The sequence below is a fragment of the Hemicordylus capensis genome, chromosome 4 (genome assembly GCF_027244095.1).
Source record: "Hemicordylus capensis ecotype Gifberg chromosome 4, rHemCap1.1.pri, whole genome shotgun sequence".
Taxonomy (NCBI): Eukaryota; Metazoa; Chordata; class Lepidosauria; order Squamata; family Cordylidae; genus Hemicordylus; species Hemicordylus capensis.
In genome coordinates, this window is record NC_069660.1 from 95931736 (window position 1) to 95951519 (window position 19784).

At 42.7% G+C, this 19784-nt stretch overlaps 1 protein-coding gene across 1 annotated transcript; it reads left to right on the forward strand.

Annotated features, from left to right (window-relative positions):
- Positions 1-18913, forward strand: TCEANC2 (transcription elongation factor A N-terminal and central domain containing 2). The gene is made up of 5 exons (XM_053244769.1): positions 1-159; positions 1593-1703; positions 6730-6871; positions 10091-10284; positions 15071-18913. Exons 2-5 carry the CDS (start codon positions 1602-1604, stop codon positions 15257-15259), a joined length of 627 nt encoding a protein of 208 aa, XP_053100744.1. The 5' UTR covers positions 1-159; positions 1593-1601; the 3' UTR covers positions 15260-18913.
- The last annotated feature ends 871 nt before the right edge of the window (positions 18914-19784 follow it).

A 19784-nucleotide genomic window follows, 5' to 3' on the forward strand; every position in this document is an offset into this window, starting at 1 on the left:
AGGCAGGAAAATGAGAGGTCGCGGAAGTTTGGCGAGTCTGAGCCGAGGGAGCTGCCGGGAAATGTAGTTCTTTTGGGCGGGGGACTACGAGACTGGGCGAGGCCCGATCCGAAGTCCCAGTCCGAAGAGGGAGCCTGGACGGACAAGGCTGTCTCCCAGGTGAGCTCGTGTCGGCCCCAGGCACTGCTGTCGTCGTGCAGACAAAGGAGCCCCCCACGCCGTATTTTTTCAGTGCAGGTGTCTATTGGGAAGCGTGTGTGTTTCGAGGGTAGAGCCTTGCCCTTAAAACTCGCCAAAGGTGGATAAATGATCTCACGTAATAAACAGCCTGCCCTAATTACGACTGATGCAGGGTTTCAAGTTTATGACGGGAGATAATTTATTATCCCTGTTTTAATAGGGAAGATATGGGGTGAATTTGGAGCTGGCACTCCATCATATCCAAAAGATGTGATTAGCGATTTCCCATTGAAGTTAAAGGGAGTCAGTTGCTCTGAAGGCGAGACGGTTCAGTTTCGTGCAAATCCTGGTGTGTATTTGAATAATACTGTAGTTTTGTGTACATCTAGTATTTTATTATGGCTGTGCAAGTCTTTATCCTGGATGTTCTTCACCGCTCTCTGCTCTGTCCCAGCCCAGGCCTTAATTTAAGGTACAGCTAAGGGCCAATAACATGTTTTTGTTTTTAAACTTTTATTGAGATTAAATATATTCTTAACATTCATAACATTACAGAAGAACTATATCGTTAGCTCTTCACAAGGGCCAGGGATATGTTTTGAGTGTCTGGTTCAGCCAATGTATTGTTACTAAGTAACAATAAAGAGGTGAGCACTTCTTACCATTGAGCAATAATAGTGGGTCCTTCCACTTCTGCAGTTGAGGAGAGAATTTCCAAATCAAGGCATGATTCCAAAATAGTCCTGTCACCTAAGGATATTAATCACAGGCCTCCATCATAGCAATTATGATTGCTGAACATGAAGGGTTGAAAATGCTCATAATCGGATGTCCAGTTTCCTTCTATGCCTGGTGTAGTAATACATTTCCCCCCCAGGCACACTCCCTTATCCTGAGTACACTCCTAAGTGAACGTAGGAAGCTGCCATATACTGAGTCAGACCACAGGTCCATCTAGTTCAGTATTGTCTACACAGATTGGCAGTGGCGGCTTCTCCAAGGTTGCAGGCAGGAATCTCTCTCAGCCCTATCTTGGAGATGCCAGGGAAGGAACTGGGAATCTATATGCTCTTCCCAGAGCGGCTCCATCCCCTAAGGGGAATATCTTTCAGTGCTCACACTTCTAGTCTCCCATTCGTATGCAACCATGGCGGACCCTGCTTAGCTAAGGGGACAAGTCATGCTTGCTACCACAGGACCAGCTCTCTTTCTCTGGGAGTGCCCAGCTACTTTCCATCAACGACTCCTTTCTTTATGCTAATGGGCACTGTATTTCATTAGTTATAATCCCAAATTCAATATAAATCTCAGATGTTTTACAAAAGAAGAGAGACCATTGTACAGCATTCCCCCAAGCCCTTTTTACTTCAGATTGGCTTTTTGCTATGATAATTGGTTTCTGCCTGTTTAAGGATTGCATCATGGATAGTTTTGTCATACGAAAACCCAGAACTGAAGGACAGCCTACGAAGAAAGATGCAGCAGAAAAGTTTTACAAGCAAGCCACTATAGAGTCTCTGAAGGTAGGACACTGAATGGTTATGCTTCCAAAGACAGCAATTTCATTAAGTCCAGTGTACTATTTTATCATTATCCTTTCATTTCAAATAATTTGACAGTTCTTCTGAGACTCTAAATAACACAGGAACTGTTTTCAGAGATGGGCAGACAGAATGTACATCCAGGGGAAAACATGAAAGAAGGATATTCCTTCAAAGTGATTAGGAGAAAATTCTTAACTAAAACCTCCACACACAGTGAACTATTAAGTTTTCCTAGAGCAGTCATAAATTTATCTTCTACACTGTGACTGCAGTTTATAAACTATATATGCCAGAGAGGCTCTGTAGTAGTCCCAAAGCCACCACTTGAGTGTGTAGTTTAACAACATTAAGTTTATCAAAACAGGCAGCAGCTTCTTTACTTTGAAAAACACCATGTTCCAGTCAGAGAAGTAGATTTTCCAGAAACTTATGAACTGGAAAAATTTGCCATGCCATTCCGCCCCCCCCCCCCAATTTACAATACACTTGCATTCCTTTTTTTTAAAAAGAGAAAAAAGATAAATACTATAGACATTTTCTTGATGACCTAAATAGATTGTGATCTGATTTGGCATGTAATTTGACCTAAAAATCTGGAAGACTAAAACACTCACCCATATTATTTTTTCACACTGTATAAACTTTCAAATAAACCATATTTTTTTTAAAAAGTTTTTCAAATAGCTAAGTGGAATATAGCAATGATAGGTACAATGCAGTCAGTGACCAACTAATATCAATTAGAGATTGTGGACAACCCTTTAACATGACAGTTTTTCAAGTCTATGCCCCAATGACTGATGCAGAAGAAGAGGAAGTTGATGAATTTTATGCTCATGTTCAGTCTAAAATTGACAGAACATGCAAGCAAGATGTGCTGCTGGTGGCTGGAGATTGGAATGCCAAAGTTGGAAATGATAAGGAGGAAAACACAGTCAGACTGTATGGCCTAGGAAATAGAAACGAAGCAGGAGAATGACTTACTAGTTTCTGCCAAACCAATGATCTCTTCATTGCTAACACATTCTCCATACAACCAAAGCGGCACCTGTACACATGGACATCACCAGATGGAGTACACCGAAATCAAATTGATTACATTATTGGTGCAAGGAGGTGGAAAAGCTCAGTTATAACAGCAAAAACATGGCTGGGGGCCAATTGCAGAACAGATCACGAACTGCTCATGTGCAGGTTCCAAGTCAAGCTAAAGCAGAAAAACCAAGCTATCCAGCTTCCATGGTATGATCTTGAGAATGTACCCACCAGTTTCAAGGAGAACATCAGGAACCACTTTGAAGTTCTAAACCTCATTGATAGGGAACCAGAGGAACTGTGGAATGAAATAAAAGAGGTTGTTAAGGACAAATATGAAAAGAGATTGCCAAAGACCAAGAAACAAAAGAAAGCCAAATGGATGTCGGAACAGATGGTGGAAATTGCCAAGAAGAGGAGAGAAGCCAACTTAATAGGGAATTTCAGAAAGCTGTTAGAAGAGACAAGGAGCAGTACTACGACATCTGTAAAGACCCTGAGGATGGAAATAGACACAGAAAAACAAGGAAAGTTTTCTAAAAGATCTCTGAACTCAGAAGGAGGCTCCAACCTTGAATTGTACTATTCAGTAGTGCTGAATATTTAGAATCTCAGAAGAACTGTCAGCTTATTTGAAATGAAAGGATAATGATAAAATAGTACACTGGACTATTAAGGGATGCCAAAGGACAGACAGTAACTGATTTCAGAAAAAATCAAACAGAGATGGAAGTTGTATACTGAAAATCTGTACAGCAGGGACGTCAACATCCAAGATACTCTAGAAGATATTCCCTACTTGCAATAACCTATAGTACGGGAAGATGACGTTAGATCAGCACTCCGGTCATTACCAAGTCGGAAGGCTATAGGAATTGATGGAATAGCTATAGAAATATGGCAGGCAACAGAAGAATAATCTGTCAAGGCTCTAACCAAACTATGCCAGCAAATCTGGAGAACGACACAGTGGCCAACAGATTGGAAGAGGTTAGTCTACATACCTATACCAAAGAAAGGAGACTTAATAGATTACGCAAATCATCGCACAATATCCTTAATTTCACATGCTAGCAAAATAATGCTTGGGATCATCCAATGCAGATTAGAGCCCTGCGTGGAAAGGGAAATGTCGGATGTTCAAGATGGTTTCAGAAAAGGCTGAGGAACAAGAGGCATCATTGTTGATGCACGCTGGATAATTGAGAAAGCCAAAGAATACCAAAAAGAAGTCAATATGTGCTTTATTGACTACAGAAAAGCCTTCAATTGCGTCGGCCATGTCAAGTTGTGGAACATCTTTAGGAAAATGAGCGTCCCAGAACATCTTATTGTTCTCATGAGAAACCTATACAGAGGTCAGGAAGGCACAGTCGAGATGGAACATGGTGAAACAGACTGGCTCCAGATAGACAAAGGAGTAAGACAAGGCTGTATACTTTCTCCTTTTTTATTCAGCTTATATGCTGAACATATACTGAAAGAAGTTAGACTGGAAGAAGAAGTTTTAAAGTTGGAGGAAGAAACATCAATAACCTGTGCTACGCTGATTACACCACTCTGATAGCTGAGAATGCGGATGATCTGCAAGCTCTAGTAATGAAAATCAAGGAGCACAGTGAAAAAAATAGGACTACGACAAAATGTAAAGAAGACTAAACTAACGACAACAGGTACCGCAACCAGCCTCAGAATTGATATTGAAGAAATTGAGGTGGTGGATAGCTTCTGTCCTTTAGGATTGATCATCAACAGTAAAGGATCCAGCAGTGAAGAAGTACGCCGCAGACTAGAACTTGGTAGGGTTGCTATGAAGGCCTTGGAAAGGATATTTAAATATCATGGTGTGTCTATACTAGGGATGTGCACGGAACTGCGGCTGAGCAGTTTGAAGACGGCGGGGGTGCTGCTTTAAGGGCAGGGGAGGGTGCACTTACCCCTCTCGTTGCTTCCCCCCCCCCCTCACTCGTTGCTGTTAAAAGCCTTTTGGGCGGCAGCGTACCTCCCAGCCACCCTGTTGCCCTCCTTGGCCGTAAGTACTGAGCGCATGGGTACCCATTGCGTGTGTGCGTGTGCAGGCAGACGGGCACGTGGGCGCACCCGATACTTCTGGCCACTTCTGGCCAAGGAGGGCAGTGGGGCAGCAGGGAGGAACGCTGCCACCCCGAAGGTTTTTAACAGCAACGAGCGCCGGCAGGGGGAAAGCGGTGGGAGGGGTAAGTGCACACTCTCCCACCCATAAAGCGGCACCCCGCCTCCGTCGAACTTCGAACCGGCCCTGTGTTCGAACCTGCGGCCCGTAAAAGAACACATCCTAGTTCGTGCACATCCCTAGTCTATACCTACAAAGATTAAAATTGTCTGGGCAATGTTTTTCCCCCATGACATTCTATGGATGCAAAAGCTGGATCTGAAGAAGCAAGATAGAAAAAGTATTGATGCTTTTGAACTTTGGTGCTGGAGAAGACTTTTGAGGATAACACGGACAGCCAGGAAAACAAACAAATGGATCATAGAACAAATCAATCCAGAATTTTCACTCGAGGCACAAATGACCAGGCTCACACTATCATACTTGGGACATATTATGCGAAAAACCAGCTCCCTTGAGAAGTCCATAATGCTGGGAAATGTTGGAGGAAAGAGAAGAGGACAACCAGCAGCAAGGTGGATGGGCTCCATTACGACAGCCATGAATGCACCACTGAGAGACCTTAAAGGCCAAGCTGAAGACAGATCATCCTGGAAAGAATCTTATCTATGTGGTCGCTAAGAGTTGACATCGACTTGACGGCACTTAATCAATCAATCGTGGATGTTTTAGAAAAATTTCTAAAATGGTTTCTATGGGGAAATGAAGTATTGGGAAATTTTCCACTCCACATCTCTGGTTCCAGTGATATGAAACTCCAAAGAGGACTGTCCAAGTCTTTTCCTTCTGGAAAGACTACTGTGTGAATTAATTCCATAATTAAAGTTTGAAGAAGCATTTATACTATGCCTAGAGACACCCTGAAGTAGACTTTGGCAAAATAGAAACTGGATAGAAAAATACATTAATACAAAATTTAGGAAGCATCAGCAAAAAGGTGGTAGGAATAAGAGAGGAGATAAAGGTGATGAGATAGAGAGTGATTGAATCAAGAGAGCAAGTTTTTGGACTGATCAGTGGACAGACAAGCCAACTGACAGACGAGGGATTGAAGAGAATAGATACAGAGACCTAGGAAGAGGTAGAAGCAAGGTAGGGGTGTGGTTGATAGTTATATTGGATCTTGTCCTTGAAGAAATGCTCAAAACTTTGGTGTTGAGAGAGGGAGAAGGGAAAGAGAGGGCCAAAAGTGGGGGAGAAGCTGCAGGAAATCCATGAGGAATAATATAGCCTGGTAATTACGAGAAGTATTGTGAAGAGAAAAATTAGTTTATAGTGGGCAGAATCAGGAGGGTCTGTACTTCCTGACATATTCAGCAAACTGGGAGGGAGGATAAGGGAGGGTGCGACACAGTACTGCCTGTCTTTTTACATACTTCAGTACCATAAGTGTTTGGGAGTAGAGGTGGCAGGCTGGACTTAAGTGCTGGCGGACACTCGGAATACGTTGGCTAGTACCTTGGATAAGGAGATAGTGAAAATTAAGAGCTGGGATAGCTGATATGGCTATGAGGTGTTCTCAGGTTTTTATGAGAAATACATGCTCAAAGCACTCACTTCAGAATAGTAAGTGGATTGAAGATGGCAGCCTAATGAGTTTATTTTGTTTCTAGATTTCTCTCCCTTGCTTTACATCAGGGACTTGCTGCGAAACAAGTATTCATCTGTTTGGATTATCAGGTTTTCTGTACTTGACTGCCTGTCATCATCAATAATTCATAGGTCAATAAGAGCTGTATTAGCTGACACAAAGCACAATAAGTTTATTTGCAATAAATATGTGTGTGTCTCTCTCCTAATGATTGTTCTCCTTCCTAGAGGGTTGTGGTTGTAGAAGATATAAAAAGATGGAAATCTATGCTAGAGCTTTCAGTTCAATCTAAGGAGAATCTAATTGAGGCCTTAGAGGAATTAAGGAAGAAAATACCCTCGAAGGAAGTTTTACTTTCAACAAAAATAGGTAATCTGTTTCCCCCCTATTCATTGGAAGCCTGAATTGTGGCTAGGAATAATTGTGACATTTCAGAAGTGATCTTTTAAAAATACTAAGTGTTCTGACAATTTTGTTTTTAATAGCGTAATTTTGAACTCGACTGATGCTGTGGAATAGTTTCTTTACGTAACCATTGAATATATTTTGCAACTTCTCCATTCTCTGCCATTATTCAACTTATGACAGCAATATTTATGGAATGAGTGACCAAATCTGTGACTTTTTATAGTTGCTGTTTTTTTAAGAAGGTTGTCAATAGAAAACAAAAAAATGGGCCCCTCTTATATCACATTAGAAAAGAAGAATGGAGTTTCTCTTTCCCAGCCAATTTGGCAAGCTTCATCTTTTAAACAGTCTTTTTTTTTAAAGTGACCAAATTGGTTCAGAAATCCAGTTACCCTTTTGAAAAAGAAGGATATTAAAACTGCACCTCCTTAAGTGGCACAACGGGGAAATGCTTGACTAACAAGCAGAAGGTTGCCGGTTCGAATCCCCGCTGGTACTATATCAGGCAGCAGCGATATAGGAGATGCTGGAAGGCATCATCTCAGACTGTGCAGGAGGCGGCAATGGTAAACCCCTCCTGTGTTCTACCAAAGAAAACCACAGGGCTCTGTGCAGGGGCATAGCAAGGCTGGAGTGGGCCCAGAGACAAGATTTTGAAATGGGCCCCCCATCACTGAAGCTCATCTCATGAAGTAAAGAAATCTTAAATGAGGCTGAATAGTGGTGACAAAAAGCATAGTAAAATATAACCTATGTGCCACAATAGAACATCATCCTAAATCATTTTTTTAAAGGTTTTGTAAATTGTGGGTGATGCAAGTCATTTAATGGTACTAGAGAAAGTCTTGCTGTTCTGGTAGCTCCAGGTCTTAACACTCACATCAATTTTGGAGGATGAATACAACTGAAGGAAGCCTGGGTGGGTGCGCGTCTGGGGGAGTCAGTCATGTGACTTGCCTCTAGGGGGGCCCCCAAGGCAGTGGGCCCCCAGACAACTGTCTCCCCTTGCCCTATTATAGTTACGCCCCTGGCTCTGTGGGCACCAGGAGTCAAACTTGACGGCACACTTTACCTTACCTTAAAACAGCAAGAGCAGATTTGGAGATAAAGATTCCTGTGACCATGCTATACAATCTAGGATTAATTGTATTAATTATGGGCAGTCCATTAATGTGCCTTTTCTACCTTGAATTAGAGTGTTTGTAGGAACTGAACTTTGCATTCAAGTATAAACAGGTTTTTAAAAATCTTTTTAAACACTTGTTTGCCTTAGAAAAATTCCTAAATGTTTTGTAAATTCCCTCAGATAAACCATACAGATAAATGCTAGTTTCTCTGTGGTAAGACTTTTATTTGGACATGGTGAGTGCCTCCAGTCTTGAACTGGACACATTCTCAAGGAATTCAGTCTTTGTTTTCCCCCCACATTCATCCCAGCATACACCTCAGTTTGAACACTTATTTAGAATAGTTTGCACTGTGCTGGTTTGCAACCTTAAGTCTACAGAGACATTTACAAATACACTGAAGAACTGTAATTGCTTCTTCCCCCAAATGACAAAAATATTTTGTACTGACGTTAGAAAAAAGGATTCTCTAATTTCCTGCAAAGCTTAAGCTGCGTTGAAGCATTTGGTCAGATAAATGCCTTTGTGTACTGACTGGCACTTCTTGTTTTGGGGGGAAAGCATTAATTAGCAAGGCTACAAAGGCATAGAATTCAGACATGTATAGCATTTGAGGATGGTGGAAATGGTTGAAGATCATCTGACGGCCGTCTGTCATGAGGACTGCTTATGCTAGGTTAGACCAAGGGCCCATCTAGTCCCTCACTCTTTCTCTAACAGCAGTCAGCCAGATGTCCTTGGGAAACTCAGAAGCAGCTGCAGCAAGAGGGAGATAGGCACCCCATGTTGTTTGATTCCAGCATCTGGTAATCATCAGTATACTGCCTTTCAGTAAGGAGACTGCATTTAGCTTTCCTAGCAAGATCTATACTTTACCCTTCTTTTGACAAATAGTGAGGCACTTCACATGATTGGTGTGAAGTGCCGGAGGGGGTTCTGCAGGGAGAGCAGGCTTAGCCCACTCTCCCTGCAGATGATCAAGAGGCAGCCCTGGGCAGCTGGATCCCTGGGCGGTGGGGATCTGGGGCCGCGTGGCCCCCAGAAGTGACCTCCAGAAGCATCCTGGAGAGACCCCAGAGCCTTGGAAGCTGCTGGCAGCCTCCCAGTCGGGGGTCTACTTGTGTGTTGCCATGGCGCAGAGCTGCACTGTGGCAGCACACGATCAGGAAACCTGGGTTAGCAGAGCACCTGCTCTGCTGACCTGGGCTAAGGAGAGTGCTACTTTGGCCGGCTGGTTCTCACGATGGGGAAAAACTGGGCTGGGCTTCTTTAGCCCAGTTTCCCCCGCCATCATGAGAATAGCCTCAATGTCTTTGTAACACTTAGGCATTAGCAGTGGTATATTCTGTCAAAATGAGAAGAATCTGATGCTCTGCTGTGCCAGAGCTCACTACAAAGTTCTCTAGCTCATTGACATGTTGTATTGAATAAGTAACATATCTAAATAGTTCTTCAGACAAAACTAATATTGAAAACCCCAGATAGCTTTCTGTTTCAATGTTAGGAACATAGGAAGCTGCCATATACTGAGTCAGACCCTTGGTCCATCTAGCTCAGTACTGTCTACACAAACTGGAAGCAGCTTCTCCAAGGTTGCAGGCAGGAATTTCTCTTAGCCCTATCTTGGAGATGCCAGGGAGGGAACTTGGAACCTAAATGCTCTTCCCAGAGCGGCTCCATCTCTTGAGGGGAATATCTTACAGTGCTCACCCATCAAGTCTCCCATTCATAATCAACTGTCTAGTTCAAACTGGATAAGTGGCATTAGTTATCCTGTATAAGAACCCATGTTGTAACTTTATATCTTTGAATAGGACTTGTTTTTGTAAATCAGTTATTATAAATTAATTTTAAAAAATAAATGCAGTCTCCTCAATTGGTAGATATGAATGTTGCCTCTGACAACTTCTTTTAAGATGTAATTCCACAAAGGTCTGTGTGCTACGTACTTAGTTATGGACTGCAGTGGCTATTTCTGCATCACATAGCTAGCTTGTCACTACCATATTCTAACATGTAATAAGAGCATGTGTTGTTTCTCACTTCCTGCAAGGTCATACTGTGAATAAAATGCGTAAACATCCAGACCAGGATGTAGCTGCTCTTGCCAAAGATGTGTATGTTGGATGGCGAACGTTCTTCAAGGAGCATTCAAACAGATCCTCAATAGAAGTGAGGAGTGATCCCAAAACAGAGAGCCTTAGAAAGAATGCAGAGAAATTACTTGCTGAAGCTCTAAAGGTGGAGGTAATGTTTTTTGTTTATCAGTTAATGTCTTTATATGGAAAAAAAATATATTCTGTTTATAAAATAGGTTTACTGGCTTAGCCCAGCTGTTAGGGATTCAGAATTGAAAATCGCTGACTTTGAGTGAAAAACAGGCATAATATTTATACTGTGGTTGCTGTAAGTTCTCTACCGTGTGTGTGAGCCTTGACTTTGCCATTTGCATGACATAAACATACCAGCAAATTGCATACTGTTTCAGCCATAAGCATTTCTCCTCCCACCATGCTTCAGCAGTCTGTCTGTATTTTTAAGCATTGCCTGTGTGTTTACCTTCTTCACATTAATCATAATGTGTTTTTTTAAAGTTGCAAAACTGTTTCAGAGATATTGACATCACAGGCAGTAGCCAGTTGGCACAATCTAGAACTGGCTTATATCACTCAGGAGATAATTGTCTTTCCAATGAGACAATGGAAGGCATTTCCATTCTAAAAATGTTTCATCTTTCTCCAGCTTGCGATCATTGGGGAAAGAAGACAGTAGTAAAAATTCGAAACAAAAGAATCCTGTGGAGCATGGGCAGCTATTTAAAAAGCTGGTAAAGGTTGCTTGGTTAACTTACTAGCACTTAGCTACTTTTTCTCTAGGAGGGCTTTTGTGCCTTAACAGCGTGTGATATGCAGTTGCAGTGATGGAGGAAAACTGCACCTGTTAAATTGGTCTGCTACTTAGTTGTTAAACACAGGAGCCTTGCGAGAGAAATAGTTGGAAAACCAGCTGTGTTTTACTCTAGTGCATATTGACTCAACAGCAACAGCGGGGATGTGGGGGAAGAAAAGAGATAATAGCAAAGAGGAGGGGGAAACTCCTATGGGGGACTCCTATAGTCTCCCCCTCCTCTTTACTATGAGGAGGAGTCTCCCTTGGGAGAGACTTCTGTGGGAGACTTCTATGGGAGAGTCCTTTTAGTGGAGGGGGAGCCTCCTGGAGTCCCGATATGCAGTTGATTGTGTGTGCATGGGAGGGAGAGAAGAGCTGTATTGCTAAATGTAAAAATTCAGGGAAAAATGGTGTGTAAAACTGCATCTTTGGCCTTGTATAATGGACACACTTTTCAGTAGTTGGATAACAAAGGTACTATGAAAACCCCATGACTGAAAATATCATTAGAGATATTTATATACTGAGAGCCAGTGTGGTGTAGTGGTTAGAGTGCTAGACCAGGACCGGGTAGACCTGAGTTCAAATCCCCATTCAGCCATGAGACTTGCTGGGTGACTCTGGGCCGGTCACTTCTCTCTCAGCCTAACCTACTTCACAGGGTTTTTATGAGGAGAAACCTAAGTATGTAGTACACTGCTCTGGGCACTTTGGAGGAAGAATGGGATATAAAATGTTAAATAAATAAATAAATTAGGAATGTTTCCTGTAATTTCCCTCCAACATAGTTTTGGTTTGTAATGAGGCAGATATAAAAAATATTCATGTACAGGAATTGCAGTCCGATCCTTAGTCCAGCAACTATCAGCAGGTGCCTCCACATGCCCTAAACAATGCCTCAAGGCCAGGTTAACAAAAGGCTTGAGGGCAGCTGACAAGAAAATAATTTGAGGCCCTCCAAGTTTTATGGTCAGTATGTATCAATTTTTTCTATCTGTCGTTCTTCAAATACATGGAAAGAGAAAAACCTAGAAATGTTCTGTTATTTTTAGTATTGTATATACAACATCTACATTAAAGCCTTTTAGATGTTCTGTATTTCAGGCAATACAGGCTTTATATCCGTAATTAAGTGTTTTGTAAATCAAAGTTTATTGTGAAAACCCATGGAGAAGGTCAATAGTGTACAAAGTGGTGGTAAATATCAGATCCCTGTGGTATGCTTAAGTAATGAACACTACAAGAATTCTCTCTAAGCCTTAATGATCCGTTTGCCTGCTATATTAAACACCATAATAATTATCCATTTAATGTATTCATTAATTATCCTTTAAATGGCAAGTCAAGGCACTCAAGAATTGCTGATCCAAGTTTTTGAAGTAATGTGTTCCCAGTCCTTGTCAACTCTGGTCAGAAAACAGTGTACCTTTTCTGCTGAGGAACTAATGCTAGGTTCTGAAGCTGAAGTGCCCAGCTTTCAATTACTAGATAGGCCACTGAATTTAACTTATCAGGTAGGCACATTGACTTTCAGGTAGGTGTTTGATGTTGTTGATCTGGGGCAGTTTTTTTTTTTAAATCGGGGGACTGTCCTGGTCCACTTGTCTACAGTACACATTCATGCGTTGCTCCTCCCTCTCCTAGGGAATCCAGGCCAAAGGACTGGATACACAAGTTCAAGGGCATTCTTATTGCTGCCCTGAGTGAATGTCTAAGTGCTGTCTCTGTCCTGTTTTTCCATTGCTCCTGCTGGTGGCTGCTGTTCTCTGGGTTTATTGTTTCTGTACATAAGCAGATGTTAAAAGATGGCTACACCGACACATGTTGTTGTTGTTGTTGTTGTTAATTCGATTTCTATACTGCCCTTCCAAAAATGTCTCAGGGCAGTTTACACATTAAACAGTAGCAAGATAGCAAGCAAACAACAGCACAAAGGAGAGAAAGAGAAGAGAGAGTGGAGAAGTACTGCTAACTGAGCAAAGAGACATCTTTTAAAGTGGCGATTCTCTTATATTAAGTAGGGGGAGAGCAATTGTTCCTATCTAGCCCCAGCACAGCATCCCTCCAGTGGCTTTTGCTGGTGTCTGATGTTTCTTTTTAGATTGTGAGCCCTTTGGGGACAGGGACTTACTATATTTCTATGCAAATTGCTTTGAGAACTTTTATTGAAAAGGGGTATATGAATACAGTATGCATAGTAGTGGTGGAAGTATTGGGGAGAGGAGATTCCTAGAAACCAGGGACTCCTCCTGGGGGCCACTATAGTATTTTGGATCTGCAGAAGGACTTGTATGTACAATCAGAGTTAAAATAAAATAAAATAAAATTAAGGCTAGGAGGAACGACATCACCCCTGTTTTATAAGGCCCTGGCTTTCAAGGAATGTCTAAGTGAGGTACTTCTCACAGGTTACACAATGAAGTATAGACTGTGGAAATAATTTGTGAAGTTTTCAAGAATAAATTGGGTGAAAATCAAAGCAGTTTGTAATAATTTGTAATTATCAAAGCAGTTTGTAATACATCTAACCCTAGCATTGCCATTCTGGGGATTTTGCATACCAGTTGAACTTCTGCCTAACATCTAGCTGCTGTTGAATGCAGGAGCCCTACTTGAACAACATGTGGTTATCCTAGTCATTCAGTGTTCCCTGTAACAGGGATTTCCAGATGTTGTTGACTAAAGGTAATGTGTGCCGTCGACTTCTGGTGACCATAGAGCCCTGTGGTTTTCTTTGGTAGAATACAGTAGGGGTTTACCATTGCCTCCTTCTGCACAGTATGAGATGATGCCTTTTCAGCATCTTCCTATATGCCCGATATAGGTGTTTCCTGTAGTCTGGGAAACATACCAGTGGGGATTCGAACCGGCAGCCTCTGGCTTGATAATCCCATTATCCCCAGTTGCAATAGCCTTGGGCGGGGGATTATGGGAGTTGTAGTCAACAACATCTGGAATTATCTGTTACAGGGAATGCTGCTCATATTGGGATCTGCACAAACTTCAAATGGTTGACCAGGGTGATAACAGCCCAAAATATCTGGGGTTTTCCCTCTTCTGAAATCTCTCAAGCCAGCTCTCAGCAGTATTAGATTAAATTGGTATAATCTTTGGCCAAGCACAAGAACATTCTCCTCCAAGCTGAACTCTAGAGTTGGTAGGGAATATAATAGCAGTCGCCTTATTATTTGAATCTTTCCCACAAGAGCTGTTGCTACTAATGCAGAGAAGTATTGTATGCATTTTCATGAGCTGCCTGAGGTAAACAGAGAATAAAAATAAGTGAAGAAGGCAGAATTTCGGAAGCTGAAACAAAATTGGGAGCTGTTCCAAAGAACTGGTGTAGTGAGCTTTGAATAAGGGTTTTTTATCCATCATCCTGCAGAGACAGGACATTATGGCATGTGAGTGGGGACCACAGGTTTCAGTGGAAACAGCATAATTCTGGTATAAGATACAAGTAAGACTGGAAAGCAGATATAAGCACAGTGGAGGTGAAATAAATGCTAGTTTAGTAATAGTTTAACATCCTGGATTCTCCCTAGCTACAGAATTCCTTAGCACTAATGGCCAAAAGAGGGGGGGGGGCTTTCTTTGTAGGCAATAGTTGCTTTTCATTTATTTCTATATAATTTATTTAGATGTCTCAGCTGTGCCAAATTACATGGCTTGGCACATGCTGAAGCAATAACTTCATAATTAACATTCCCTTTCTGTTTTCTTAATTACACCTCCTTACACTTGCTCACAGAGTCTGCATTTCCCTTTACAGCCCCGCCAGTCAGTCCTGCCAAGTACTTAGAGCATCTAGGATTTGGTTTTGGAGTTGAGTTTGAAACGCTATCAAAAGTGTCTTATATCAGTGAGTGTTATTGGAGGCAGAGCTACCTTGCTGGTAATTGCACTTGAACCTGATACCCCAGGTTGGCAGCAGATTAGTTTCCTGTTGGGCTGGCAAAAAGTGACTGACCACACTGCCTTGTTCCTTAATTGCTGGAGTGAAATTAAATTGCTCTTCCTGTTTTACTTGTGATGTGAAGTGGATTTCCTTGAATTTGAGCTGATTAAGAAACCAGCCTCCAATTTCAAACAGTTAGTCTCCTTATTAAATGCAAGGATCTCATTTCTTACTTTCTGTTTTCAGATTGGTCACCCGCTGGCAGAAAATATTGAGCGAGAAGCCTTTCATCTCTCTTCCCGTCTCATTAATGCACCCTACCGCAGGACCGTGCGAGCACTTGTATTCGCTTTAAAGCACAAGCCTGAAACTCGGACACAAGTCCTAAGTGGTGTGCTGTCACCTGGCACACTTGTGCAAAGCCACAAGAAGTGACCTGAATGTCTAGTGCAGAATGAGGAGAACTGCATCATGTAATGGAAGATGAGGAATAGGATAACATTACCAATGTGAACTGTTCTGTGGTATTTGAAGAATGTTTAGGAAAGTCTGTTGGACACCAAGTCCTTGTTTGCAGATGGTAGTTTAGAGAGTGAACTACAATGGGAAAGGGGGTTCTTCTCCTTCTGCTTTACTTTATGGCAGCTTTGGATGAATTTTAGCTAGGAAGAGACTCTGCTCCTTTTGAGTGTATGGTCAGAAACCTGTGTGGACCATCTTAGGGGCTTAGTAGTATGCTCAGAAATAACTACAGGGACCAAATGAAATGCAAACTGAATGTAAAATATAAACTAGCCCTACCCTCTAGCATGTCACACTCCTTACTCCCTAACCCTCACTTTCACATCTAACTAGCTTACATTCTCCAGTGCCTGTAAGCAGAACTAAGAATTAACATGAAGGAGCTAATACCTGATGTAATTACCCAACAAGATCATGATACCTGTTGGTGATAGAGGTTTAGCCTCTGCTACTCCGGAGTTGGAATCCTTAGAAGGGCTGGTAGTTCTTTGCAGTTTACAGGTGGATATGAAAACAAGAAGCTTGCTCTTTACCTAATCCATGCTTCTTATTTATCAAGATCGTTTTGCTGTATCTGAAGATTTTCACAAAATCCATGTGGAGATGTCCTGAATTCTCTTCTCTTGCAGTGGCCTCCCTGTTTTGTATTCTAATCCTTAAATGTATCCTAAAATGTCACTACCACATTCTTTTCTTTAAAAACAAGGCAACTTTTTATCCTACAGAAAAGACTGATAACAAGTAAGAGCTTTCATAAAGTTTAAAAGTATAATTTAGTAGAATAATATAGCCTTTAAAAAAATCTTTTCATTAAAATAAAACACAAAGCAAAAATCCAGGACAGGTATGTGTTGCTGAAACATTTTAATGCAATTCAAAAGAGCATCATATTGGTACTGATACACAAGGTAAAGTTTATGAATCTAATCCCCTGTATCTGCCACTTTAATGTATCATATTTAACATATCAAGACACTCTTTGTTTGGGGAATAAATGGAAGGTACATGACTATGGGAAACACCTATATCGGGCAGCAGCAATATAGGAAGATGCTGAAAGGCATCATCTCATACTGCGTGGGAGATGGCAATGGCAAAGCCCTCCTGTATTCTACCAAAGAAAAACCACAGGGCTCTGTGGTCGCCAGGAGTCGACATCGACTCGACAACACACTTTACCTTTACCTAATAAATTGCCATGTTGGGGAGTGGGAAAGCAACAATTCCAGGACACTTAACAGAAGTGGGAAGTTGAAAAACCAAAGCATAGCATCATTGGGGGGGGGGGGAATGGAAATTTTACAAACTTTTTGAAGTTTAAAGGATTATATCCTTCCAAATCCTGTGGAAGGATTTTGGGCATAGTAAATTAATAGAAGAAGAATGGTTCAAGACCAAAAGGGGAGTTCTGCTAGGAAAGATCCTTCTGTTTCCCAAGGACTTCTTATTGAGAGTCTTGTTTCCATCAAATGATGGTGCTAGAAAGACAGAATGGTTGCAAATGACTGGTTAAGAGGCAAGTAGCTGTTTCCATAGTCACATGGACCAGTTGCTGGAGAAAAGAGCACAGATTGGCTCACAGTGCCATCAAATCTTAGTAACTCATTTGGAAACAAATTAGAAGTCAAGCATGCACTTTCAGAAATTCTTACACTGTCTTTATTACACAATCCCCTTGTATTCCTGCTTCTCAGTAGGCAGTCTGCAGACCATATTAGGCCAGCTGGGCCTCCTCGTGTGCTCTGTTGAATCTGCTTCTAGGGTTGTGCACGGAACCGGCGGTTCCACTGCTTCGAAGGTGAGGGGGTTGACTTTAAGGATGGAGGAGGGGGCACTTACTCCTCCCACCACTTTCCCCACACCGGCACTCCGTTAGCAAAGAGTCTGTCGGGGTGACAGCATACCTCCCTGCCACCCCCGTTGCCTCATTGGACCCTACGTCGCTGGAAGTTCCCGACATGCCAGAGCATGTCATGCTTGGGTGCATGACGTGCACGCTCACGGGTGTGACATGCGCACATGCACATTGGGTACTTCTGGTAATGTAGGGTCTGACGCAACAGGATGGCAGGGGGCAACGGGATGGCAGGAAGGTACGCTGCTGCTCCTACAGACCCTTTGCTAATGGAGCACTGGCAGGGGAAAAGCAGAGTTAGGGGTAAGTGCACCCTCCCCCACGCTTATCAGGACCCCCCCCGCCTTCGAACTTCCCTCGCCCAATTCCGTGCACATCTCTATCTGCTTCTTCCAACCCTTCACTTCTGCCTCAGAGTGGCTACATCTGTTGGTGCCCTGTAGCAACTCCTGCATTTCCCTGTGTTATGTTTGTGCAGTGTCAGAAGGAAACATGATGGTCTGGTGCTAGTACCTATCATAAGCAGCAGCTTCACAGAATTAGCCATAGCAGGAGTTGCATGGTGGCTAAGAGGCTGAGCTGCAAATCAGGACATCCCTGGTTCAAATCTTGTCTCTGCCACACTTTCGTTAGGTGGCCTTAGGCAAGCTCCTGCTCTCTCTGCTTCAGCTGACCTGTTACTAGCCACGCTTGCTGTGCCATTTTGGGGGTGCTTCAGTGTACCTCTCAAACCTAGTCTTTCAGCCATTTTCCTGTTCTTAACCTGCTTGGAAAAGAAATGCCGACTGCATTCCAGACAAAAGGTTGTTCTGGTGAGTAGTTTCTCCAAAACGTTCATTTGCAAAGGACTTCAGCAAGCCAGAGGAAATGGCGCTCTCTGATTGCATTAGAGCACAGGTAGAGAGAGATATAGAACAGAACCAATTAAAGTTGAAAAGAGACAAAAGGAAAAGGGATGCAAGCCCTCTCACCTCTATGATAAGCTCAAGGTTGCACAAGCTTTCTTGCCCCCATTGCTTCTTTTAAGTTAAGCAGGTATATTCCAGAATGTGTGATGTGCCCTCCTCCAAAGCCCTATTCAGGTGCTTGCCTTAACAATCACTCTCTTCATAAAACTTCCTTTGTCTATAGAAGAATACAGGGAGCCACCTGACATAACCTAATCAATAACTAATATTCATGCCTTATCAGGAGCGGGAACTCCTGAAATCAGGAAATCCCTGAAGGGGACTAGTTTCCAGTCTCCTTTAGCCATCAATTAAAGCCTCAGGATATGTTTTTGCCTATAAAAACTCCCCTCAAACATAAAATCACGCTTTTGCCACCTACCCCTCTTGCAAGCCTGCACTCTGCTCGGGGTGCCCTTGCATTTGAGCCACGCTTTTGCTGCAATCTCATGTTTGCTCTTGCATCTGCCACCTTACTTTTGCTTTTGTCAGTGCCTTTGCCTCCTGCATGTGCCACACTCGCCACACACTTGCCATCGGAGGCTGCACCCCATGCTGCCGAGGTGCACCCCAATAAGCTTGCTTTATGCTTGAGCTCCCAGGAGAGAAGGATTCTCACAGATTCAGGTAACTATGACAAACACCCTCTCCCTCCCTCAAGCCTCTATCCCCTTCTTAGTACAGCAACTTGGCAATATGCCTAATCACCCATTTTTTCATTTCCTGTACCCCTTTATCCCTCAATTAAATAATTTTGTTTTCAAAGTCATGCCTCCAGTCTCTTGATTCTCCTTCCAGTGCGTCGACACCACAGCCACAATCCCACAGGACTTTAAGTATTTTCTTGCTGTTCATGGGTCTGCACCAATTTGACACTAATTTCTCCCACTTTAAGCAAATCATAGAAACAGACTGTGGTAGTAAACGACGTGTCCAGCAGACCCTGGAAACAGCTACAACACAAGAATGATATTTCCTTACCTTACAGGTTTGTTATGAGGAGTGCTTTGAATGCTTGAAAATGCTGTGCGAATACCAAGTTAGTATTTGCTACTCCCCATATTTGAGGGGAGTCCTTGAGATGGCAGGTCTAGGAGTGGTCTGGCTTGACTTGCAATAAATAACAATAAATAACATTGCAATATATTACAAAAGGGGCGGACAAGGAAGAAGCGACAAAGTGGTCTTCAGTTCTATGGATCCTGCAACATATATTTCAGTCTAGCTATTCCCACAGTCAGCAAAAATCCGATCTCCCAGTAATGGGAAGCAACAGGAGCTGTGCGGCTCCCGGCGGAGGCTTGACAGCAAGCCCACTTATGGAGCCCACCATTTAACCTGGGTTTTGGGTGCAAAAGCGCCTGAAAACCGGGCCAAAGGTGTTGACACAGCAACTCATAAGTAGACCCCTGATGGGGAGGCTACAACAAGCCTCCCAGCAGTGGGGAGTTCCCCAGAATCACTTGCACAGGTCATTCTGGGACTTCCAAACCCGCCGCCCCAACAGCTCCATGATGGAGCTGGTAATAATCTGGGTGGACGATCCGGCCACCCAGGGAGGGCTTCCTGCTCTTGTGTGGGGAGAGCGGGTCAAGCCCATTCTCCCCACAAACCCCATTCAGGTTCTCCACACTGC